Below are 27,179 nucleotides of genomic sequence, written 5' to 3'. Positions count from 1 at the left end.
TGAGACGTGGGGTACCTGTAGAAGATATTCCGATAGTCAAGTAAGTGAAAGTGTTAGGAGAAAATCTCAGAGACTCAATTAAAACTCAAGCGTAAATTCTAAGAATGAATAACAAGTTATGTACATGAACGACAAAACTTTTATTTATAAGCTTGGAGATCATGGTAGTTGTCTCTGCATGCATGAGGAAGGCTCTTTAAGTTGAACTTCCGAGCAGACAGATGATCGTTGACCACCTAGCCTCGGTTCATTATGTCTCAGTCTTCAAATGACCAAGTCGACGCTAGTCGGGCATGATGTTTTTTCTCGAGTACATTACAGTAAAACATTAAATTGCCGACAACTATTTACTAGCGGTCGTGTAACCATTTATAATTCGGGTGATTATTGACGGCTAAATCGTCGATAATGGACATCCGCATTCATTTTTTAGGAAAAAATTACATTAAGTCGCAATAGTTAGTGGGAAGCGTGGCGGGAAAGGGGTTTTCCATGCGAAACTGTTGATAGGAACATTTTCAATGGTTCTTACGATGGATATGACCGTCTGTAATGCCGCCGACAGGTTTCGACGACCAGCACCATCGGTAACTCCATCGTCCATTTTGACAACATTTTCGCAGTTTTCATTTGAAGTTTATATGTTCTTGAAAGCACATGCATTTACATCATTTTGAAGAATGCAAAAAACTTCAACCAATAATGCACTTTGTTCCCTAGTAAAGGGTTATTTTTTCGTCCTAGTAAATGATTTATTTACGGTCGTAACTATTGGTAACGTTCCGACGGATTGAACTTTCGGTGAGTTACCGACGACAACTTACAGATGGGTTTCCCAAAAGCCATCGACAGTATTACTAAAGAGTGACGTAATGACATAATTTTATTCGTTGGACGACCGTTAGTATTTTCTCATTACAAACGGTTCTATATCATTATTGACGACCTTTAACTGTCAGTAATACGTGTTTTTCTTGTAGTGGTCATTCAGTCCGACCTTATGGTGAATTTTTCTATGCATGTCTTTCGATCGGCTTAGATATCCTCAAGTCGGATGACGTTAAAGCCGATTGGAACATATTGAGAAATTCAATTAATTTTTTAAACACGTATTATTTGTTTTCTTAGTTTTTACCTTTTAAAGTGTGCTTTTATCTCCTCATTAATTTTTTTAACTGAAGTACTATATGAAAAAACATCAAAATGTTCTCTTTAAATTTTAAGTGGACAATTTGTATGAAATAATATTTTCTATAAATAGATAGTTTTTTTGAAACAGAAAGTGGTAAAATATTTGTTAATACCCATTTCTCCCATTTCTAATAAAAGAGAATAAAAAGAGATATAAATAAGTAAAATATTTTATGAATGGTGTGATACAATTTTTTTTATTTCTCTTTTATAAAAAATGAAAAAACACACTTTTTTTTTGACGGGAAATAAACGCACTTTTAATTTCAAATGAGTTTCAAAAAAAAAATTCAAGTGAAAATTTTGTGCAGGAAGATTTCTGTTTTAAAAAAAAGGTAATCCAATTCAAATGACATGGCTGCATCGGAAATCGAATTGTTAAATCTGACTTTCTAATATTATATGTTCGAACGAATAAATAAGAAGTACCAGTGGTCTAGTGGTAGAATAGTACCCTGCCACGGTACAGACCCGGGTTCGATTCCCGGCTGGTGCACAAAAGCTGTGATGAAAATTATGTCAAGTGTGATAGCGGGTCTATCACTCTCATCTGATTCTTCAGGTGAAAAGTGACATATCTGAGCTCTATTTTTTCCTTCTATTTTTTCCTTTTTATTTCTCTGAAATAACTTTCCATTCTCATTGATTCTCAACTTGAAGATTTTTAATTCTTCAACCACCATTTTTGACATCAAGAAAGTAATGTGTACATAAAAAATAATTAATAAAGTGTGTGCGGGTATGAGGCGGGTTGTGTACTATATTATTACCCATATCCGCACATGTAATCACTATTTTTTGCGGGTAATTACACATACCCAACTTCATACATATCTAGCGGATCTTAACCGTACCCATTGTAAGTATTTTTAGCGGGTACCCAATAGATCCGAAACCCATTATCATCGCTAATTGTCATCGAATGATAGCTCAAGTAGTAAGAGTTATGAGACTTATGGGTTGAGTGAGAGAGATCCAAGGTACAATCCCTAGAGGGTGCAATTTAAATTTCCGATGTACCAAAAAAAATTCTACATTCATTGAATCTATCCAACATTAATTTCGTTTCCTTTACTTTACTCCTATTAAATTTTATTATTTCTTCTATTTTAACTAGAAAAAAACACATATATTAAGAAATGCAATAAATATTCTTAACATTTTAAAACATTTTTTTATTTTTACCTTTTAAAGTATATTTTTATCTATCCTCATTTATTCTTCACATAAGGGTATTATATAGAAAAATGTTAATCAATACTCCTTTGGAATTGTGTTTGGACATGAGAACCAGAGCAGAATCTCTCTTTGTCATGAGGGTGGATCTCAATGGAATGAGACAATTGTTACTCCCGAGGTCACAACATGGGGGTATCTGCAGAAGACACTATGATGCTCAAGTTAGTGCAAGTGTTAGGAGAAAATCCTAGAGACCCAGTTAAAACTCAAGTGTAAATGATAAGAATGAATAATATGTTATGTAAATGAACGATATAACCTATATTTATAAGCTCGGAAATCATGGCAGCTGTCTCTGCATGCGTGAGGAAGGCTCTTTCAGTTTGACTTCTGAGTAGGTAAATGACCTTTGACCGTCCAGACTCAGTTCATTGTGTCTCAGTCTTCAAATAACTAAGTCGACGCTAGTCGGGCATGATGTTTCTTCTTAAGTCCACTACAACAAAACATTAAATTGTCAACAACTATGTACAGTCGGCTGTGCAACCATCTATAATTTGGGTGATTACCCACGACTAAACCGTTGGTAATAAAGATCTTTTTTTAGGAAAAATTACATTAAACCGTTGGTAATTAGCGAGAAGCGTGGCAGGAAAGAGATTATCCATGCGAAACCGTTGGCAGGAACGTTTTCAACAGCTCTTACGATGGATATGCCCGTTGGTAATACCACTAACAGGTTCCGAAGGCCATAATCTTCGGTAACTCCACTGTCCATTTTGGTAACATTTTCGCGATTTTCATTTGAAGTATTAAATGTTTCCGCCCATTCTTCTGAATCTTATCGACGATTTGAGTCGTTAGTAATAGAGTCTTTATATATATAACAAAATTTTACTAAGCTCTATTGAGATTAGTAGAGTTTTACCTTTATAACTTAGGTTTTATATGTAATATTTTGTTTATGATTATGTTCTCTTATTTATTATTTACTAGTATTGATGTCGCACCATGCATAAATGGAATAAGAGTACGTTATCGGCATATATTAGACATTTTCATAGTTTCTCTCACATTTTTCTTTTTTAAATATTTATATCACCTATTTAAGTTTCTTTCTAATCCTAGTTAATTCTAATATTTTTTTTCTAATTTGTTATGCTTTGAATCAATATACCAAAACTATTTTAATCTTTCAGATGTATATACGAAAACATAAAATATATAATTTTTTAGTTAATTTACAAATCAATCATTTAAAAATATTGATATTTTTTTTTGGATGAAATATTTGATATTTGAACGCAAGATTGTTAGACCAAGATTTGGTTCTGTTGTACATCTCTAGGTTTTGATGATAACAAGTATATACTTGTGTATGAACAACTTTGGTACTCTAACGTTTGTCTTTTATGTGTTTGACAAACAGGTTCTGATTCTGATTGAAAGATGAATTCATTAGAAGTCAAAGACCAAAGTATGACCATTAATCCACTTTTGCACTCTCTACGTTCTGATGAACGGTAGACTATTCCTTCAAGTTCTGAAGTTGAAGCTCTGATGTTGGGTTCTGAAGATCAAGTGCTGAAGACTCTGAAGACCAGTAGTTCTGAGTGAACGGTCAAAGACTCTGAAGACCCAAAGAAAGCTGGTTCTGAAGACCAAGTGCTTCTACTCTGAAGACCAGAAGTTCTAAAGTGAACGGTCCATATGCTAAAGACTTGAAGTTCTGAAGATCCAAGCGACCTCGTAACTCTGATTAGAAGCTTCACAAGTTCCAATATGAAGCGCCTCTGAAGATCAGAAGTCAAAAGCAAAAGGTAAGGGTAACTATCAAAAGTACAAGCGCAATGTACTATCCTGACCGTCTACCTAACTAGGATCAACCATTTCAGGTTTTGGAATTTCCAGAATTGCCCTCTAACAGATAGAATTTCACAACAAAAATATTACTCAAGGCTTGGAGTATATAAAGGCTGAAGAAAGGAAGAAATGACTAAGAAACTTATTGCAATCAAAATACTCTCAGCAAATACTTTAGCAATCTATTTCTTCACTGTTCTAAATTTGTTTACACCTTGCTTGTTTAGAAGCATTTTTTGTAAACCCAAACTTTGATCATACTGTTTGTAATTCCTTAAGGGACCGGTTAGGTCAGAATCCTTGAGAAGACTAAGACTTGTGTGTCTTAGTGGTTGCTATTTCTTAGGTGTGTTAGTCACGTAGCGAGTTGTGCTAGTGGAGTTGTAACAATCTTTGATTAGTGGATTACCTTCATTCAACGAATGAAGAAATCACCTTAACGGGTGGACTGGGGGTAGCTTGAGGATTTGTTCAAGTGAACCAGAATAGAATCATTGTGTCATTCTCTCTTTATCCTTTGCACCTTTATTCTTTGATACCGAGAGATTTGCGTGAAATCTTAAAGGAAACATTTTTATTGCAAAACCCTATTCAAACCCTCTTTTTCTACTTTTTTCATACCTTCAAAGATTACGTTCAATTTTTTTATGTTGTTATATAAAAAATAATCATAATCATTAAAAAAAAACTTTGTCAGCATACATCTTAATGGTAGAAAAGTCACAATTGACTTTTATTAATTATTCTAATGTCATTAAAAACTGTTAAATATCAAATTAATGCATTAGTTATTTTCGAAAAAAAACACAATTGACTTTTGGTAATTATTCTAATGTCATTAATAACTATTAAATGCAATATTAATACATTAATGATTTTCATGAAGCTTGTGAGTTGCTGGGTTTTTAGGTTGAGTGTTGAGGTTTTGTTCTGGCTTTCTTCTTCATCTCGTTCACTACTCTATTTGGGATTTTTTGTTATGAGAGAAAGCATGGCTTTGGGTTTTTTCTTCTTCTTTTGGAATCTATGGTTACTTGGCTCGTGGTTGTCTGGTGATGACATTGAATGTGGTTATTTTGTGGTTCTAGTCAGGGCTTGGAGGAGTAGCTCTGTTTTGTGCCTTGGGTGGCTCTCTAGAGGTGCTGGTTGCAGAAGTTGGAGGAGATGAAGACGGAAGTGAAGATTGGGGTTTGCTGAGTTTTCTTTTGAACACGGTTGGAACAGGTGGCGGAGGTTGATGATACTCAATGGGTGCTCGTTGGAGATCTTTCAATTCTAGGTTTTATTTGAAGAATGGTGATTTGGAGGTTGATTTTTTGGGTTTGAGTGAGAAAGGATGAAGAACACTGAAGAAGGTGAAGAAGATTCGTGAAGATGAAGAATTGAAAATGAATATAGATTTTTTTTAAATATAATTTACATGATTAATGGTTTCTTTTATAATTTGTATTTTTAATTAATTATTTTTATTTTTAATTAAACATTTGCAAATTAATTTTAACTAAAAATGACATAGATAAGACACGTCAGCTTTAGCCTGCCACTCAGCCTCCTCGTCGGAGCTCCGCCCTCCGACGAGGACCAATTTCAAACTAGGTGCAATCGGTGGGATGGGGATCAAAATATTTTCCGGGGACGGACCAAAATCAAAATCACTTACAAACATCACTAATATGACCATTATCGCAAAAAATAATCATAATCATTAAATATTTTTTTGTCAACATACATTTTAACGAGAGAAAAGTCACAATTGACTTTTAATAATTATTCTAATGTCATTAAAAATCATTAAATGTCAAATTAATAAAGTAGTTATTTCCGAAAAAAGTCACAATTGACTTTTGATAACTATTCTAATGTCATTAATAACTATTAAATGCACTACTAATACATTAATTATTTTTGAAAATATGAAATTGTTTAATATTTAAATTACTAAAAAATTAGAAAATATTGAAGGTATGAAAAACGATAGAAGGGGGGGGGGGTTGAATAGTGTTTTCTACTAAAAACTTTTCCCTCTTGAGATTTAGACAAATCTCTCGAACAAACAACACAAGGTGCAAAGATAAGAGATGAAGAGAAGCACACAAGTATTTTATCCTGGTTCACTTGATAATCGCTCAAGCTAGTCCAGTCCACCCGTTAAGGTGATTTCTTCCTTCTTAGAATGAAGGCAATCCACTATTCAATGTTTGTTACAACTGCACTAGCAACCTGCTCAGTGACTAACAATACAATGAACTAGTAATCACTAAGATTCACTTTCTTAGTCTTCTCAAGGAGCTGACCAAACTTGGTCCCTTAAGGAAATCAAACTAACTGTTTGAGGGTTTTGGGTTTACAATGAAAGCTTCTAAGAAAGCTAAGGTAAACACAGTAAGTACGATTGAAGAAAGATTGCTAAGAGAATATTGAATGGTTGCTTGAGTTTGCACAAAGTTTCTTAGCGTCTTCTTCCAACTTCAGCCTCTATTTATACTCCAAGGATTAGGGTTGTATTCGTTGTTTGAAATGCTACCGTTGGAGGGCAAATCCGGAACTTCCAGATTCTGCTGTGGCTAAACATCTTAGGTAAGGTCGTCAGGATAGTACAATTGCTTTTGTACTTTGATAGTGACGTGAGCCTTATCCTAGTTGACTTCTGATCAGACGACACTTCATGTTGGAACTTGTGAAGCTTGGTGATCAGAGTCAGAGGGAAGCTTGGATCCTCTGACCTTCGTATCTTCTGCTTCTGGACATCAGAGTTGGAAGTACTTGGTCTTCAGAGCCAGCTTACTCTTGGACTTCAGAATCTTCACTTCTCAGCTTCTGGACCTTCAGAGCTTCTGGACCTTCAGAGCCTATGGACCTTCAGAGCTTCTGGTCTTCAGAACTTTAAGTGATCTGAATCCACATCAGAGCTTATCATCTTCAGAACTTCTGAAGCATATACTACTGTTCAATCAGAACATAATGAGTGCGAAAGCGTTGCGTTGGTTACTCTTTGGGCTAAATTCTTATGATAATTGTGAGTATTGACCAGAGTCAGAGTCTGTCATTTAAACACTCAGAAAACAATGTTAGAGTACCATAATTGTTCATACACAATAGTTAACATGCAATCATCAAAACATAGAGTTGTACTACATGACCAAATTTTGGTCTTACAAATATAAATATAACATCATCTACCTACTAATTATAGTATGAGAGAGAAAGCTTATGAAGAAATATATAGAATGAGGAGGTGACACTTGTCGGAGTTGCCACTTTTTTGTTTCGAAAATAGTATATAGTATAGGATAAGATAAGATAGGAATTATGTGTATTGTACTACGGGGTGGACGAAAAAATTGACATGAGTACTAGGGGATATTTGTGTTATCGGTTGTAAAATTCTTTATTCTAAATTTTTTATTCGTTGCACTCTTCATGACAATATTTTCGATCCTATAGTCTATAAATATTTAATATAAATGTTTGTGTTTACAGTAATGATAAGATAATTGTATAGATGTCAAGAAGGTACTTATCAAACCATGAAATTTTTTAGAGTGTCACAAATTACATTTTGAAATATTCTACTAATTTTCATCGTTTAGTAATCACATAATTGATAACTACAATTATTTTGTGATTCTTGAAAGCACATGCATTTATATAAAATTTTGATAAATGTGATATATTCCATTGTCATGGAGAGCGTAAAGAAAACATTAATTTTTTTTCAATTGATAATGCACATTGTTCCCTAGTAAAGGGATATTTTTTCGTCTTCGTAAATGATTTACTAACGGTCGTAACTGTAGGTAACGTTTCCCACAGATTGGACTTTTGGTGAGTTACCGACGACTACTTACCGATGATTTCCAAAAAGGCAATGGTAATATTATTGACGAGTGATTTAACGACATAATTTTATCCACCAGATGGTCGTCAGTATTTTCTCATTACCGACGGTTTTACATCATTACTGACGACCTTTAATCGTCTGTAATTCGTGTTTTTCTTGTATTGGTCATTCTGTCCGACCTTATGGCGAATTCTTCTATACGTGTCTTTTGATCGGCTGAGATGTTCTCAAGCTGGATGGCGTAGAAGCCGATTGGAACATATTAAGAAATTTAATTAATTTTGTTAACTTGTTAACACATATTATTTATTTTTCTATTTTACTTTTTAAATTGTGCTTATGTCCTCGTTTATTTGTTCACATGAGTTTTATATGAAAAAACATCAATTAAGTTCCCTTTAAATTTTAAGTGGACAATTTTTATGAAATAATATTTTCTCTAAATAGATAGTTATTTTAAAATAGAGAGTAGTAAAAAATTTGTTTTTTTTTATACACCCACTCCCAATTCTAATAAAAGAGAAATAAATAAGTAAAATATATTATGAGTGTTGTGAAAAAATGTTTTTTAATTTTTCTTTTGAGAAGAATGAACAATCGCACTTTTAATTCCAAGTGAGTTTAATGTTTCAAAAAAAAATCAAGTGAAAATTCTGTGCAGGAAGTTTCACAACAGAGGATTAGAGGACACAACAATTTTTTTTTGGAAAACCAAAATAGAATATATAAAGCTAGTTTGGAGAACGACCAACCAGCAAAGAGAGCCAGTACAAAGAGTAGCAGGGAAAAGACAGAAACAAGAACACAAAGGGAAAAATAGAGCACTACACAGATAAGCTACAAAACAACAAGGAAAAGCAAAACAATGCAGAAGCTAAACAGAGAAGAGGGAACGCCAAGCAGCGAGGAGCAAGCGACCAGCAATCAAGGCATATCCTGACGGGGCAGCCGCACACTCAGGCGCAACCAGAAAAGCAGCCAAACAAAACACCAGTATTGAAGGAAACATAGCAGCAAAAGAACCAGTGGACCAGGAAGACCAGAAACAAGGCACCAGAACACAGAAATCAACTTTCTAGCACAGTGGGATTAGATACATTACAAATCCACAAGGGAGATTCACGGGTTACTCCTTCCTTAGCTAGCTGATCAGCTTTATCATTGGCTTCCCGGAAAATGTGATGGATGCTGAGACAGTTAACTTGTGGTATGAGATAGTCAATTTGATTGAGGTCATTGATCAAAGCCCATGGCCTGTTGCTTTTCAGATTGACCCACCCCACAGCCAAGGAGGAATCACTTTCAATTATGATATTGCTCAGCAAGAATTGTTGACAAAACAGTAATGCCATCAAGATAGCCTTCACCTCTGCTGCATAAGCCCAACCTTCTCCAACATTTTTGGAAAACATCCCCAGAATTTGTTGGTTCGCATTACGGATCAGACCTCCAACACCGCATGGACCCGGGTTACCAAACGATGATCCATCTACGTTAAATTTGAGAATACCCAGCTGCGGAGGATCCCAAGTAGCAACACGCGGGCCAGGTAATTTCTTCCTAATTTTGATATGACAGTAGTTGGATAGGAGTTGAGAGATATCATATGGACACTCTGGCCAGGAGCCCTTCACCCACCATGCTGCCCTCAAGAGGTGCATATCCCATACCTCTTGAGAGGAAAAACACTTGTCCTTGAACAAGCCATCGCTCCTACCAAGCCAAAGTGACCATACTAAAGCTGCTGGAATAATTTTCCATAGTAATTTATCAGTAATAACAGCAAGATAGTCCCATTCTTCCAGCAAAATGGAGAGAGAGCCTGGTATAACCCATTGTATTCCCTCTCGAAGCATGATAGCGCACCACAATGGCCAAATTTTCACACAGTGGAGGAAGAGATGAGGTGCTGTTTCCAGTGTTAACTCACACGCATGACAAAGCTCATTAACTACCACGTTCCGCTTCAAGAGATTATCTTTTGTTGCTAACTTATTATTAGAAACTTGCCAGAGGAGAAGATTTACCTTAGGAGGAATTACTTTCTGGACTTGCACCGAAATATGAGGAGTTGTGGTATCAAAAGTCTTATTCTCCGCCCATTTACAGAGTGCTTTTACCGAGAAGCATCCAGAATTGTCAAGGCACCAAATGAGGGAGTCAGGGGAGCTGGGTGAAGGAAAGACAGAATTGATACAGCGAAGGAATTCAGTGTAAATATCTTGCTCCCAGACGAAGAATTGTCTTCTGAAGTTGAAGTCCCAAGACCATCTACCCCGCGTAAATCTACCAACATCTGCCAGTTTTGCTGACTTGTCATTAGAGATGGCAAAAATTCGAGGAAAGACATTTCGAAGCTGTAACGGTCCTGCCCAAGGGTCAGCCCAGAAACTAATGGATCTCCCATCCCCCACCTTACACAAGACCCCTTCTTTCACCCCTTTAGCCAGTATACAATCTTCTTGAATTACCTTGATGATATCTTGCACGATTGGGGACCAGCAGCCTCTATGAGAGATTACTGAGTGCAGTAATAGACACTCTTCATTTAAACCATATTTGTGACTTAGGATTTTCCTTCACAGGCTCTTCCTCTCCACCCCAAATCTCCAAACCCATTTGAGAAGAAGAGCACGATTCTTCCACCCTATGAATCCCACCCCAAGCCCACCAGCTTCCTTGGGTTTGCATACTTGAATCCAAGGTACCCATGCCACCCTACGACCTCTATCTCCCTTGTTCCATAGGAAACTTCTTAGTTCTTTTTCAATCTCACCCACAACTCCCAAAGGAGCTTTGAAGATTGCCATCATATATAAGGGAATGGAAAAAAGGGCTGATTTCATAAGAACAATTCTCCCACTGAGAGAAATATATTTGGAGTTCCACGAGCCCTTTTTCCTCCTAAGTTTCACCAACATAGGTTCCCAGAAAGACTTACGCTTCGGATTACCACCTAATGGCACCCCCAGATAGGTCAACGGGAGCTTACCCGATGACCATCCAAAAAGACTAGCCACTCTTGACACTTCCATATCTGAGATGTTGCAACCTATAAGCGTTGATTTGGCCATGTTTACCTTTAAACCAGATGCATATAGGAAAATCAGCAATGTGTTACATAGTCTATCCAATTGCTCCTCGCTATTTTCACAGAAGAGGAGAGTGTCGTCCGCAAACTGTAGATGATTCAATGGGAATGTCCCACCAAATCGGATCCCCGAGAAATAGACCTCCCCAAGAAGTTGGTTTAACATGACCGAGAACCCATTTACACACAGATTGAATAGGAATGGCGAGAGCGGATCTCCCTGCCGGAGGCCTTTATGAATGTCAAAGAAATCAGTGGGAGATCCGTTCACTAGAATAGCCAAAGAAGCCGAAGAGATGCAACTCCTTATCCACCCAATCCATTTCGCTCCAAAATTCAATTGATGAAGCATATCCAGAAGGTAATCCCATTCTATGTTATCGTAGGCTTTGGCAAAATCCAGCTTTAATAAGAACCCACCCTCATCACACTCATTTAGCACATCCACTGCCTCATTCGCAATCAAGATGCAATCTGCTATTTGTCGGCCTTGGGTAAAGGCAAACTGATTAGTCGTTAAGAGCTTAGGCATAACCACTTGGATGCGGGCAGCAAGAACCTTTGATATTAATTTATATGCACTGCCTATCAAGCTGATTGGCCTATAGTCGGCCACAGATCGAGGACTAGACTGTTTCGGAATCAGGGAGATGAAGGCAGCATTGAGACCCTTAACAAGCTTGCCCGAGGCATGAAATTCAGCAAAAAACCTCAAGACATCCTCCTTGACTAATGGCCAGAACTTCTTAAAGAAATTTAGATTGAAACCATCGGGACCCGGCGCACGGTTTCCATCACTAGAGCGGATAACATTCCAGATCTCTGCTTCTGAAAACGGAGCTTCCAGAGTTTCCTTTTCCATTCTACTAAGCTTTGGGAGACTCCCACATCGGATCTTAGGCCTCTCTTTATCCTCCCTGTTGAAGAAGTTTCTAAAATGATTGACAATGGCTAATTTAATTTGAGAAGGATCCTCCACTGATACACCATCCACCTCTAATTTACAAATGTTTTGCCTAGCCTGCCGTACTCGGCTGATTGAGTGGAAGAAAGAGGAATTTTTATCCCCATCCTTGAGCCATCTCACCCGCGATTTTTGACGCCAATTGGCTTCTTCAATTCTGTACTCCTTCCACAACCCACCCAATATCTCAAGCCTTTTCGTTCTGTTGTCTATAGTAGCAATACCAGTCTCCAAATCCGCCATCACAGCTTGGAGATCGGTTTCAAGCTTTTTAATCTTTACACTAGAACCCGCCGCATAGTATCCTGGCCAGTTTCTAATGGAAGACCTCAACGATTTCAGTTTCTGCTGTAGAACAAACCCAGCCCAACCATTAACCAGAGTAGAGTTCCACCAATCCGCTATGAGCTCCTGAAATTCCTTATCTAACAACCAGCTGTTGTAAAAACGAAATGGCTTAGGCCCAAAATCGGAGTTGCCCATGGATAGAGTGACATGCCTGTGATCAGAAAACCCCCAATTCTCTACTGACTGTGAAACCCCTTCGAATATTACCATGGAGTCTTCAGAGATCAGCCATCGATCCAGGCGGCACCAAATGCCCCCATTCCGGGAACTATACCAGGTGAAATCAGAGTTGGATAGAGGGAGATCGACTAAATTTGACACCATAACAAAGTTCTGAAAGGCCGGGTCCGTAACATCTTGCATTCCTCTCCTTTCGCCTGGGTTAAGGGTGGCATTAAAGTCTCCTCCCAGGACAAAAGAGCACTCCAGGGATGCTAATAATCCCTCCACCCTTTGAAAAAATACCCCTCTTTCAGTGCTATCATTTGGTCCATATAAATTACCAATAAAGCAGGGAGATTCTACACTGTTAAATTTCACCAAAATACCCAGCAAACGCTCTTGTTTAATTACATCAATCACCTGAAAGTCAGTTGTTCTCCAGAGTGTAATCAGCCCACCTGCGGAGCCAATGGCAGGGACAAAGGCCATATCATACTTGAGAGCAGTAGCAAGAATGGAGATCAATTTCTCTCCATGCTGGTCCAATTTCGACTCCTGTAAAAGGACCACCTCTGGGTTTGCCTTCTTTAGCGCACCTCGGATAGAACTTCGTTTCTCCGCCCCTCCAAGCCCACGAACGTTCCACGAGACCCAAAGACGTTTGGGTGCCATCAAGAAAGAGGTAAACAGTGAAGGCGTAACTCCTCTTCTAAGCCTACCACCGCTTGAGTGTCGGAGCCAGGAAATTTTACACCCAATAGCTTACCCAGAAGCAGTGCTCTTTTGGCTCTGGTTAAGTACGGACGTGATTCATAGCAATTGATTTGATTCGCTGCCACTGAAGCACTTGCAGCAGAAAGATTGTTGATCGCCGGAGACCCAGACGGCGGAGAAGCTGATGATGCCGCCGGAAGAAGAGGTTGGATTTGTTTCAATTTTCTCGGTCTCCCCCTCCCCCTCTTCGTTGACTGTTCCACGAGAGATATGGAACCTGAGTCTCTTATTTCCTCTAAGGCAGATGATGTTTCTGTTAGATGGACACCAACTGGGCCACTGGCAGGAATAATGGGATGGGCCAAACTAAGGGCCCGGGTCGCAGCAAGTGGCCCACCCCACTTAGAGGACACAACAATATTTGATAAAGTACTCCAATTCTATTTTTATAAAAAAAGTACTCCAATTCAAATGACTTGGCTGCTAGGGAAATCGAATTGTTGAATCAGACTATCTAATATTATATGTTCGAGTGAATAAACAAGAAGCACAAGTGGTCTAGTGGTAGAATAGTATCCTGCCACGGTACAGACCTGGGTTCAATTCCCGGCTGATGCACAAAAGCTGTGATGAAAATTGTGTCAACTGTGATAGCGGGTCTATCACTAACATCTGATTCTTCAGGTGAAAAGTAACACATCTGAGCTCTATTTTTCCCTTTTTATTTCTCGGAAATAACTTTCCATTCTCTTTGATTCTCAACTTGAAGATTTTTTAATTCTTCAACCACCATTTTTTGACATCAAGAAAGGAATGTGTACATGACTACATGACTAGTTTGACCCCAAGAATTTTATGCTACCAACAATCGATTTTTTCCAATATGGTTTAGCCAAAAACAGAACCAGTATAATATTTAAATCTGAATGGTATGTGCTAGTATTCCAACCTTTGACAGATCTATCCCACTTCCTGATGATGAACAATATGCGAAGTTTTTGATCTACTTATTTAAAACATTTTCTAAATTGTTGCAGATTCAACAGACTTTCAATGATAATGGGGCAGCAAGCAACAAGTGGAATGCATAACGTTCATATGACATCTTTTTGTTGCTGATATATATATTTCTGTAATCATCAACCTTTGTTAGATTCATTCAGTTTTTCATTGTTGTGTAAACGAATCAAATCTAATTTCAATTGTTATCTATGGTTTTGTGGTAGTTAATCATGTCAATTTCATGTAAAAATAATTGTCATAAAAAATTAGAAAAATCTTTCGCCGTGCAGCGCAGGGTAAAAACACTAGTAATATTTAAATATGAATGGTATGTGCTAGTATTCCAACCTTTGACAGATCTATCCCACTTCCTGATGATGAACAATATGCGAAGTTTGTATCATTCATAGTTTGAAAACGGTTTAGGTTTGAATAGCTTAATGGATAATCAGATCTGAATCAATTCTCTCTTTGTTGAAATTATGTGTGTGTACTGTGTATTTGGTAAATGGGGTGTAAGGTGTTTGTTGATATATCTGATCCATGATTTCAAAGCTAGTTATCTTACCTCGAGAGTGATTTCGATACGAACCTTTCAAATTATGACATCCTATTGAGAGTATTAATAGAAGTAGTACGTATTGTTAATTATGATAGAAACCTGATGTGTTTTTATAATGGTTGAATGGCAGTGCTATTTGACATCTGCCACTTAGTTTGATTACATCCTAACACAATCCGATGGTAGTTCAGTGTGATTGAACCAACTAAGCTCCATATGGTCATTGATAAAGGCAATCCAACCAAATGAGAACTATAGGCATAGAAAGGAAAATTTGATCACTTCATTTAGAATGAGCACAGTGATAGAATATTATGTCATTATGATTTTCCTGTAATTAGGCTTAGATTTATCTGTAATTACTAGCCTAGGTCAACTCTATTGTATCTATATATACAATGTATTTTATCAATGAAAATCACCCATTGAAATTATCTTACATGGTATCAAGAGCACAAAAGATCCTAACCTAATTTCTTTTCCTTATCTGATTTCTTTCTCTCCTTTCTTTCCCTATAGCAGCCGCTGCCTCCCTCTCTTTTCTTCCCCACCGTCAGCCGCTGTCTCCCCCGCGCCGCCCGCCGCCGCTCCTCTCTTCCAGAGCCGCCGCCGGCCGCTCGCACCACCGCTGCGAGCCCAAGCGTGCTGGGTTTCTCCCTCACTGTCGAGCTCTCTCTCTCCCTGTGCAGATCTTCCCTCCGCATCGCACTCCCGAGCTCGCGTGTCCACCGCTCAACCACCGTTCCTCCGCCGTGCCGCCGCCCAACCCAGTGCAGCCCGCGCCGCCGGTCCCCTCCAGGTCCTGTCCCCTTCGTGTTTGCTGTGTTGCAGGCTTGCAGCCACACACAGCACCGAGTTGACCCGACCCGCTAGCTGTGGGTCAACTCCAAACCGGTTCACTCCAGCTTCTTCAGCCCGGTTCGACCGACACGGTTGAACCGCCCAGACCCAGTTCAACCGCCAGCCAGGCCCAAGATCTTTAAAAAAAAAAAAAAGAAAAAGAAAAAAAAAAGAGCAACATGTCTTCCACCTCCGATGACGGTAGCAATGCGACTCCTCCTCCCACGGCCGATCTTGCCCCACCTACTCCCACTCTTGCAAAGCCGGATTTTCATCCTGCTCTTGTTGTTTCCAACATTCGGAATCATATTCCTCTTGTCCTTGATATGGAGACTGATCGCTATGGCACGTGGGCCGAACTTTTTCGCATTCATGCCCGTTCTCATCGGGTTCTACATCATATTGTTCCATCCACAGCCAAACCACCGCCAGCTGTCACTGACCCCACCTATGATCAGTGGGCTACTTTGGATGCCATCGTCCTGCAGTGGATCTATTCCACCATTTCATGGAAATCAATTCCACAGCTTTGGCCGTTTGGCAGCGTTTGGCTGATATCTTCCACGACAATCAGAATGCGCGTGCCGTTGCTTTGGAGCAGGAATTCTCCGGTGTTCGTATGGAGACTTTTCCAAATGTCTCTGCTTATTGTCAGCGTCTGAAGACGCTTTCTGACCAGCTCCGAGATGTGGGTGCTCCTGTGAACAATCACCGTCTCGTCTTGCAGCTTATTTCTGGTCTTACTGATGCCTACAAGGGCGTTGCTACATTGATCCGCCAGAGCAATCCGCTCCCCACTTTTCATCAAGCTCGCTCCATGCTTACCCTAGAGGAGGCAGGTTTGGCTAAGATGAAGCCCGTTGAGCCTCCTACTGCCTATGTTGCTACTCAGTCGCGTGCCTCTGATGTCTCCTCCCAGAGCTCTGATCGTCGGTCCTCCAACCGTTCTCGTTCCCACAATTCTAAGGGTCGTGGTGGGAATCGTGGCAACAGTGGTGGATCCCGCAGTGGCACCTCTCAAGGCTCCTCTCCTCCGATGCCACCTCAGCCACAGTACTTCCCGTACCAACATTGGGGATGGGCCCCGCCTCCATGGACTGTCCTCCGTGCCCATACCCAACCTCTCAGTGGACTCGTCCCCCTGCGCCTCCCCGACAACCAGGAATTCTAGGCCAGCGTCCTCAGGCTTATGCTGCTTCGGCCTCCCCAGTGCCCACTGACATTGCCACTGCCATGCACACTATGACGCTTGCTTCTCCCGACAACACTTGGTACATGGACACCGGAGCGTCTTCTCATGTGGCGGCTTCACCAGGTAATCTCACGTCTTATTCTAATTTGAGTCATCTTAATCAGAAACTGTATGTCGGTAGCGGACAGGGTATTCCAATTCAGGGTTCTGGACACACCACCCTACCCACCTCCCAAAAACACAAGCCTTTAACCTTTTCCCATGTCTTGCACACACCACAAATCGTTAAAAACTTGATTTTTGTGCGACAACTTACTACTGATAACAATGTTTCTATTTCTTTTGACCCATATGGCTTCTCGGTTAATGATTTTCAGACGGGGATTCCACTCATGAGATGTAACAGTCTTGGCGACCTGTACCCAGTCACTCCGTCCTTTCCATTTGCTGGTCTAACTCAGAGTCTCTGGCACAGTCGTCTTGGTCATCCCAGTTCTTCTGCTTTGCAGTCTCTTCGTAGTCATAAGTTCATTAGTTATGAGCATTTGAATTCTAGGGCAGTTTGTGAGTCTTGTGTGTTTGGCAAACATGTTAGGTTGCCATTTGTTTCTTCTAATAATGTTACTGTGATGCATTTTGACATTTTACACAGTGATTTATGGACTTCGCCGGTTTTATCTTCTGCCGGTCATCGGTATTACGTTTTATTCTTGGATGATTTTACAGATTTCTTGTGGACGTTTCCTTTAAGTAATAAATCCCAAGTTTTTGACATGTTCACCACTCTGTCAAATCAAATCCGCACGCATTTTTCCCAATCTGTAAAATGTCTTCAATGTGATAATGGGCGAGAATTTGACAATAGATCCTTTCATGCTTATTGTGCTGCTAATGGTCTTACTTTTCGCTTCTCCTGCCCGCATACATCATCTCAAAATGTTAAGGCGGAGCGCAAAATACGAACCATTAACAACATGATTCGTACTCTTCTCGCTCATGCGTCTGTTCCTCCGTCTTTTTGGCATCACGCCCTTCAAATGGCTACCTATCTGCTTAATATCATTCCTCGACAAGATCTATCTAATTTCTCTCCCACTCAACTTCTGTATCGTCGTGACCCGTCTTACACACATCTGCGAGTTTTTGGTTGTCTTTGTTACCCCTCAGTTCCTTCCACTACCATTCACAAATTACAACCCCGCTCCTCTAGGGTACCCACTTCATCACAGAGGTTATAAGTGTTTTGATTTGTCGCACAGAAAAATCATTATCTCCCGACATGTCATCTTTGATGAGACTCAGTTTCCCTTTGCCACCATGCCTACCCCTCCTCCCTCCACATATGACTGCTTCTCCGATACTATACATCCCTCTTTTCTTCACCAATGGACTCATCCATCCACCTTACCTGCGCCTAGCCCTACTCCTGCAGTCCCTTCTCCCGTGACCACACCCCCACCCCATACGCCCTCCTCTTCCTCCTCTTCTGACTCCCTACCATCCTCTCCTTCACTACCTTTGCCGACTCTACATGTACCCCCTATCCGTACCATGGCCACTCGCAGCATGCGAGGTATCTACAAACCCAAAAAGCTCTTCAACCTTTCTGTCACCATTGATGATCCCACCATCTCACCTCTTCCCAAAAACCCGAAGCTAGCTCTGTCTGACCCAAATTGGAAATCCGCCATGCAGTCTGAATTTGATGCTTTAATTAGAAATAATACTTGGGATTTGGTACCTCGTCCTCGTGATGTTAATATCATTCGCTGCATGTGGATTTTTCGTCATAAGACGAAAGCTAATGGTTGTTTTGAGCGTTATAAAGCTCGTCTTGTAGGTGATGGCAGGTCACAGATTGCATGTGTTGATTGTGATGAGACTTTCAGTCCTGTGGTGAAACCAGCGACCATTCGCACAGTTCTCACCATTGCCCTCTCCAGGTCTTGGCCCATTCACCAACTAGATGTTCAGAATGCCTTCCTCCATGGTGATCTCCATGAGACAGTTTATATGCATCAGCCATTGGGTTTTCGTGACCGTACTCATCCTAATTATGTGTGTCGCCTGCGGAAATCTCTTTATGGGTTGAAGCAAGCGCCTCGCGCTTGGTACCAGCGTTTTGCAGATTATGTCTCCACCATTGGGTTTCAGCATAGCACCTCTGATCACTCTCTTTTCATCTACAGACGCGGCTCTGACATGGCTTACCTCCTGCTTTATGTTGATGACATCATACTCATCAGCTCTTCTCATGACCTTCGCAAATCTATCATGGCTCTTCTTGCCTCTGAGTTTGCTATGAAGGATCTGGGACCGTTGAGTTATTTCTTGGGCATTGCTGTCACCAGACATGCAGGTGGACTTTTTCTCAGTCAGAGTACATATGCACGTGACATTATTGCTCGGGCCGGTATGACCTCGTGCAATCCTTCTGCCACTCTAGTTGACACCAAGCAGAAACTCAGTACTTCTGCTGGTACTCCGTGTGATGACCCTACTTTATATCGGAGTCTTGCTGGGGCTTTACAGTATCTCACATTTACCCGTCCTGACATCTCTTATGCTGTTCAGCAGGTGTGCCTTCACATGCATGCCCCCCGCACCGAGCATATGCTAGCACTGAAGCGCATCCTGCGTTATGTTCAGGGCACCTTACAGTTTGGCTTGCATCTCTATCCTTCTCCTATCGAGAAGCTTATTTCATTCACCGATGCAGATTGGGGTGGATGTCCCGACACTCGTCGGTCTACTTCTGGCTACTGTGTGTTTCTCGGCGACAACCTCATTTCCTGGTCGTCCAAGAGACAACCCACGCTTTCTCGATCTAGTGCTGAGGCTGAGTACCGAGGCGTCGCTAATGTGGTTTCTGAATCATGTTGGCTACGCAACTTGCTTTTAGAGCTTCACATTCCTCTTTCTCAGGCTACTTTGGTCTATTGTGATAATGTTAGTGCCATCTACCTATCCGGCAATCCTGTCCAGCATCAGCGCACTAAACACATTGAGATGGACATTCACTTTGTTCGCGAGAAGGTCGCCTGTGGTCAGGCACGTATCCTTCATGTTCCCTCTCGTCACCAGATTGCAGACATCTTCACCAAAGGCCTTCCTCGGGTTCTATTTGATGACTTTCGCTCCAGTCTCAGCGTCAGTGAACCTCCCGCTTCGACTGCGGGGGTGTGATAGAATATTATGTCATTATGATTTTCCTGTAATTAGGCTTAGATTTATCTGTAATTACTAGCCTAGGTCAACTCTATTGTATCTATATATACAATGTATTTTATCAATGAAAATCACCCATTGAAATTATCTTACACACAGCCATATAAATATGTTTCTGATGATATGTAATAGAGATAACTTGCCTTGATTGTTGATAAAATGCTTATTAATATATTGTGGATTGGGATAAGATGTTTAATCTATGTGAAATTTCTTTCTTGGTAGTTTTAGTCCATCTCTTGTCTCACAGTATATTTATAGTTGCATGAACGTAGATATCTATACTTTATCTGCTTATGAGACTGAGAGTACTTTAATCCTTTCCTTTAGTGCTTGTAAATTTCAAGCTGAAAGTTCTGTTTGTAGTATCTATTATGCTTACTGATTCATCAAAGCAATAATATTGTTGGCTCATGGCTACTTAATTCAATCTCTGTTCTTCCTACAAGTGCTAGGGATCTACATCAAGTCAATGTATGGCGGTGCATGGTGCTGACTGCTGAGAGTATAGAGGAGCAATATAATCCATGGCGATCTCTAAGAATGACTTAACTTATAAAATGATCAAACCTGATTTTTTTTTCAAATATATCTAAAATTCATATGGACATAAAAACAAAATCAAAGTCTTTTGAGGGAACGACTTAAAAGGTTTTATAATGATTGAGCAATGTAGTAATGAAAGTATCTAACCTTTGTTATGTTGTCTCATAACTAGCTTTTAGTAACTTAGTCATTTATTTCGATAGTTAGCCTTGGTTGAAAGTTAGCTTCATCTTTTGATTGTTTCAGCTTACCAACTTTTACTTCACTTACTTATTCATCATGGGTCTTTTAGGTCAACTAAGAGGACTATGAATAATGTGGTTGTTTGGATCCGCCAAAACAATCCCCAAGAAAATCAAAAGTGTATATATTCCTCCATAGCAGTAGAAATTTGAGTTGACATATATATGAGTGATTTCAATTACACGATGGTCATGAGCTGAAGATTGTGTAGTCAATCAATACTTCACAAACATCAAGTCAATTTAGTAGAATTGAGAGAATATAGACAAGTCTACCCTTGTTAATGGAGTGCTACTACAAAGAAGTTGTTCAATAGTAATCAATTTTTTAGTCCCTAATAATAAAAAATGATTGCTAAATTGTTGCTTTGTTAGTGATTTTATTTTAGTGGTCAATTTTTTTTGTTATTTCAGAATGATCCATAAATCGGTTGCTAAAGGGTGAATTTTGTAGTTATGTGTACAACACGTGATTTATCACTCTGAATCACAATATGTTATCAAATTTCTTGTGAGTTTCAATAACTCGGCTATATTTGCGAACTGAATGTGAGCTCACATCTGAATGTGAACTCACATTCGGTCATCAAAACAAGATATATAGCTACTTTCACATCCATCTTTTAGGAAGTCGTGATTTTGTGTTGGAATATTTGCAAATGTGATTTAAACGAAAAAAAAAAATATAGATTCATTGAAGTTAGAGGCCATGTCCTACTAATAAACCCTCTATATTCAATCAGTAGCTATGTAGCATTATGTCAAATAGAATACAATAGCAGTTAATGATAGTGATTCTGGAAATTGGATTACTTGTTGATAGGCTAGCCCTCAAAAGCTAGCAATTGTAAACACTCATTTTTTTCTTGTTATGTTTTGTATGATCCTGTTCCTACAAGAAGTGCTAGGGATCTACATCAAGCCCTTGTGATGTGATGCTTGTTAGAGAAATAAATATCAACCTTATCCCCAGCAGGTTTGATACAAGTCATACAACCTCTGCCCATCCCTGAATAAGTGTGGTCTGGGATTTCAATAATAGGTTTCATCAATGGTTTTACAGTAAAAGGTAAAGATACTATTTTGGTACTGGTGGAAAGGTTATCTAATATGCTCATTTTCTTGCCATTAGCCATCTATATACAACAGTAGAAACTGCTGCTTTGTTTTTTATGGAGATTGTCAAATTGCATGGGTTCCTTTCTTCTGTTGTGTTGGATAGAGATCAAATTTTCATGATTCAATTTTAGGCACACATTTGAAGTATAGTACAACCTATCTTCCACAAACTCACGGATAGAATGAAGTAGGTGCCTGAAGACTTTTTTTTTTTTTTTTTTAATTTTGACTTAGGCAGGTGGGAGAGGATTGGTGCATGTTTGGTGGATTTTTTTGTAATTGATTCTAAAACATCCTATTAAAATGAATACACTGTTGTAGAATGTCATTGTTTTGTAATTTCTTAAAATATACAATGAGCAAACTAAAATTTAAATACAGCCACTACTATATAATATAATAGGACATAAAACAGAACATAGGGACAAAATGTAGACTCATTACAAAAATCATCTGATCACGATCACTTCAAGTTCAGAGTAATTTACAAAGGGATAAGCACAGAATTAACATTATTAATACCTATCCATTTGCAGGCTAATATGACCTTTTCAAGAACATTAATTCCCACATTTTTCAAGCATTGGTGCATTCCACAAACTAAATAAAAACAAAATGAAATAAAGGGTATTTATGCATGTTAAATATTAATATGAAACTGGCTTAGCAACAATGGTGGAATGTTTAAGTATGTGCAAACTGAACTGCCCTCCTTTCTCAGTGGTGTCAAGCTTCTTCTGTCCCGGAGGCGGCAAGAGCTCAAAATTCTGGACCAAACGTCCCAAAGTGATTCCGAGGATTGGCAATGCAAGAATGATTCCAGGACAGCTCCTTCTACCAACACCGAAGGGAAGGTACCTGAAGTCATTCCCATTGGCCTCAACATGAGCCTCTTCCTCGAAGAACCTCTCGGGCCGGAACTCCTCTGGTTTCTTCCAAGTTGCAGGGTTGTTGGCGAGCCACCAAGCATTCACCAGTATCTTGCTCTCGGCTGGGATGTCGTACCCGGCAAGCTTTGCATCATGCAAGTTCATGTGTGGTACAAGGAGTGGGATCGCCATCCGGAGACGGAGTGTCTCCTTGACCACTGCTTGTAGGTATGGGAGTTTCTGGATGTCTGGCTCAGTCACTTGGTGCCCTGGTCCAAGAACTTTCTCAATCTCATCTCTCACCTTCTGCTGGATTTCTGGGTGGTTCACAAGCTCAGCAATTCCCCACTCAATTGACCATAGAGTTGTTTCAATTGCTGTTGCAAAAACACAAACATATTAAGTGCGTATTTAAAAATCATTCTACAATTGAGTATAAAGTCATAATCAATTCTGAGAAAATACTTGTGTGATCATCACAAATTGAAGTATGCTATAATTACTTGGGCAAAAAAGCACTTGAGATTTATGCTATATATCTCTTCAAAGAAAATAAACTATATGATAAGTTTCCTTGTTCATAGACATGTTATGTTGGTTGCCACTGTTAGGAAAATTTCAAGACCCACATCCTTTTACTTTCCTTGCCTTCTAATCTAAATCAAAATAATCAAGTAAATGATCACATTATGACTTTTTAGCATAGGTAGGTCCACCAACCAAATTTAGTTGCCATCACTACCCACCACTACTACCACAAATTGTCAAAAATATAGAAGAAAAATAAATTTCTTTTTCTTTTGTTGGAAGCACACTAATAACAAATTAAAAAGTGGTCACAATTGATATCATGTGCACATAAACCAAAAGATAAAAAAAATGGTGAGATCAAACCCCTACATACATCAACTACCTCATAATGTGACATCAGAATATACAAGTTGAGAAAGAGATAAGAATGGGCCCAATATGATGTTGAAGCCTCCACCTAATTAACGATGAAAGAGTCTCCAACCAATTCATCAAAAATAAAAGTAGCCTTCACCTACCCCCTTATTTATTAATTATTTATGTATTTCACCTATAATCTTCTCATGTATGATGTATCTAACTACGTGTTCCCTTTCCCTCCTTTGATAAACAATCTTATAATGATAGGCATTAGGCAAACCTACTTTCTGCTGGCGCCTGGCACCATACTCACCTTTATCATGGATATACCAAAATCATTAATTATACTTTAGTCCAACAATATTCACTACAAAAATATTAAATACTTGAAAATAGTATTTTATAAACTATTTAATAAGCAAGTAAATTTAAATGGACTATATGAATTTCTCTGGGCACTTCAATAACATATTATAATTGCTCTTAAGAGCAATCATCTAACAAATTAATAGCAAATAAAATTGAACTAATGTATTAATCAAGTTGAAATAGGATCTTACCAGCAACATTGATGTTCTCAACAATGTAAAGAACATTGTCTTCGTTGATCTCACCCTTGTTTTGTGCATCCAAAATGTGATCAATTGCGCAGCTAAGTCCTTGGTTGCTGCTAATCTTGGTGCTTCCAAGCTTCCTGTTTCATTAATCACCAATTAATTAATTTAATTGATTAGCCACAATTCTTATCAAGCAATCTTTTTATGACTATCCAAACATTTGGTAACAGTTACAACAAAATTAACCCATACCTTATTACTCATCAACTATTTAATTTAGGATAGTGTTACTTATGGCAGTACATTAAACATCAATTGATTGTGTAAAAAAAACAGCATCCAATCAAATTAAGATAAGTATAGTATATTAGACAGAACACCCACTTTTTATTAAATTTTTACAAATAAAAAAATCATTAATTAGCATATAAGGAAGTTATGAAGAATGCATTTGTTTTAAATTTAAAAAATTTAAGTGTCCATAAAAGAGATTATTAATTAAGTACAATTTTTTAAGAAAAGAAAAACTGATTTGTGCCCATCCATTATAATTGATTTTCCTAATAATTTAATTACATAAGTTTTATCTTAAAATCTCAAACAAATACCTTAAAAAAATTAAACAGTAAATTTTAATTAAAAAATATTTCATGGTTAAAAAAAACCTGAAACAAACCCACCAAATCTAAGGCAAGTAAAAACAAAAACATCTTAACTTTTGGAAGATCATGAGAATCTCCATTCTAGAATCTACTTTTTTTTTTTTTTTTTTTGGTTACAAGAGGAAATTATTCTAAAATCTACTTGAAGAGGAGAGAAAAACACAACCCCACTTACCAAAAAGAAAAAGGACCCAGATAGATAAAACTCACTTTAGGAAAGAGGTAAAAACACAGAACAAAAAAAGAGAAAAATTGGCATATTCACATCAAAGAAAACAACAAAATAGAGTAAGAACAGAGCAAAAACAGAGCAAAACAGAGCAAAATTCAATTCAACACTTACTTCCTCTCATCAACGAAATAGTCTTTGAAAAGCTGCAACCTTCGATCCTTCACCTCCTTACAAACCTTCAAGTAACCATTCAAAAAGGGTCTCAAAATTGGAATGAAATCACCATAGTTGTACTCAAAGCTCTGTGCCAATCTGCTTCTTTCTCCGTTAAGCGCTTTCAGCTTCTGAAACAGAGGATCCTCTTCGCTTTCGAATCTCCGATCAAACATGATCCTGTACATGTTGTTGTACATCATGAGTTGCAGCCGGCGCCGGAGAACAATCCCTCCGGTGGCGGCTTCTGGGCTGCGTTTAACATCCTCGACCACGCTCGCCGCCTCTGCCTCCCAGCCTGACCGGTATTGCTGGACGACTTTGTTTGTGAAGAACGGCACCGTCATGATCCGCCGCATCTTCCGCCAGTGCTCGCCGTAGACGGTGAACACCATGTCTTGTCCTTTTCCGGTGAAGATGTCGAAGACGACGTTACGCGTTCTGGACCCGAATTCGACACCCTGTGTGTGGAGGACTTCCTTGGCGAGTTCAGGGGATGAGACAACGACGAGGTTGCGCTGCCCCATGCGGAGGAGGAAGATGTCGCCGAAGCGTTTTGCCATGTCGGTGAGGTTGCGGTGGTTGAGGTCATCGCCGACTTGGAGCCAGTTGCCGAAGATGGGGACGGCGGTGGGGCCAGGAGGGAGCTTGAAACGCTTGCCGCGGAGTTTTGAGACGGCGATGGCGACGACAGCGGCGATGAAGAGACCTAGGAGGGTCTTCTCCATGAGGAGGAGATCCATTGTGAGGTAGTGGTTGTGGTGGTGGTGAATTTTAGGGAAGTTGGTTGGTGAAATGGTGATTTTTTGTCTTGGAAGTGATTGGGTGGGTTGTGAAGTTTTTATAGAGGTTTTTGGTGGCATGGGTAGGTGGAGCTTGTGGCTTGCTTTGTGGTGGTGTGTCATTTTATTGTTAAGTGGGTCTTTTATAAATGTATTTTTAATATTTAAATTTCAATATATTGGTTTTGGAAGTAGAGGTTTTTTTGTTTTTGTTTTGAAATGGAAGTAGAGAAGTTCATCTAAACAACAAGTGGGATTAGTTTTTTTTTTGGTACATACAAGTGGGGATTAGTTTGAGCTTTCTTATCTATATCTCTGTACACTTGAACCATTACATTAAATATATTAGTAAAGATTGCATGTATTACAATGCATTAAGTAATAACAAATTATCTTTGTAATAAATATATTAAATAATAAGATTAAAAACTGAAAAAATAATTGTATTGTCAAAAGCTATTCAACTACCTACATTAAATATTCACAAAAGTATATATATTAAATAATAATAGTTATAATTTTAAAAAATAACTTTTGACAAATATTAAGAATTAAAATTATTTATAATTAATTAATTTAGATAAAATTGATTTAAAATAATGAAATATTTGTTATTAAATAATTATTGATAGTTAAAATTATCATAGAGTAATTTTTCTATTTAACTACATATATGATGATAAATAAATTAAATATATTAAAAACTAAGTTAATTAAATTAGGAGATATATATTAAATATGCTATGCATGTCATGTTAGTTAAAAAAAATAATAGAATAATTTAATTAAATTTATTTGTCAAAATTGTTTAATTTTAATTTTTTTTTTGTCGATAGTAGTTATAATTTTGATTTAAAATATGTTTTCTAATAATATTTAATATGATTTTATAACCTCCTATGGGGTTTATCATTGTTGCACTCATATACAATAGACAAAATGTAGTATG

At 38.6% G+C, this 27,179-nt stretch overlaps 2 protein-coding genes and 3 non-coding genes across 5 annotated transcripts; 4 read left to right on the top strand and 1 right to left on the bottom strand.

The window, feature by feature from the left end:
* The first annotated feature begins 1,616 nt into the window (after positions 1–1,616).
* On the top strand, positions 1,617–1,687 carry TRNAG-GCC (transfer RNA glycine (anticodon GCC)). Its single transcript has one exon. It is a non-coding gene; the product is annotated as a tRNA-Gly (tRNA).
* Positions 1,688–1,690: 3 nt separating this feature from the next.
* LOC130734949 (small nucleolar RNA snoR114) lies at positions 1,691–1,777 on the top strand. Its single transcript, XR_009018281.1, has one exon. It is a non-coding gene; the product is annotated as a small nucleolar RNA snoR114 (small nucleolar RNA).
* Positions 1,778–13,974: 12,197 nt separating this feature from the next.
* LOC130734947 (small nucleolar RNA snoR114) lies at positions 13,975–14,061 on the top strand. The gene has a single exon (XR_009018279.1). It is a non-coding gene; the product is annotated as a small nucleolar RNA snoR114 (small nucleolar RNA).
* A 1,875-nt stretch (positions 14,062–15,936) lies between these two features.
* On the top strand, positions 15,937–16,928 carry LOC130728232 (uncharacterized). The gene is made up of 2 exons (XM_057579622.1): positions 15,937–16,236; positions 16,302–16,928. Exons 1-2 carry the CDS (start codon positions 15,937–15,939, stop codon positions 16,926–16,928), a joined length of 927 nt encoding a protein of 308 aa, XP_057435605.1.
* Positions 16,929–22,503: 5,575 nt separating this feature from the next.
* LOC130733867 (trans-cinnamate 4-monooxygenase) lies at positions 22,504–26,341 on the bottom strand. Its single transcript, XM_057586150.1, has 3 exons — positions 25,407–26,341; positions 24,405–24,538; positions 22,504–23,330 (listed from the first exon to the last, which is right to left on the bottom strand). Exons 1-3 carry the CDS (start codon positions 26,309–26,311, stop codon positions 22,732–22,734), a joined length of 1,638 nt encoding a protein of 545 aa, XP_057442133.1. The 5' UTR covers positions 26,312–26,341; the 3' UTR covers positions 22,504–22,731.
* Between the last annotated feature and the right edge of the window lie 838 nt (positions 26,342–27,179).

This window comes from Lotus japonicus, chromosome 1, assembly GCF_012489685.1.
Source record: "Lotus japonicus ecotype B-129 chromosome 1, LjGifu_v1.2".
Lineage (NCBI taxonomy): Eukaryota > Viridiplantae > Streptophyta > Magnoliopsida > Fabales > Fabaceae > Lotus > Lotus japonicus.
This window is presented reverse-complemented; position numbering and strand designations above follow the sequence as displayed.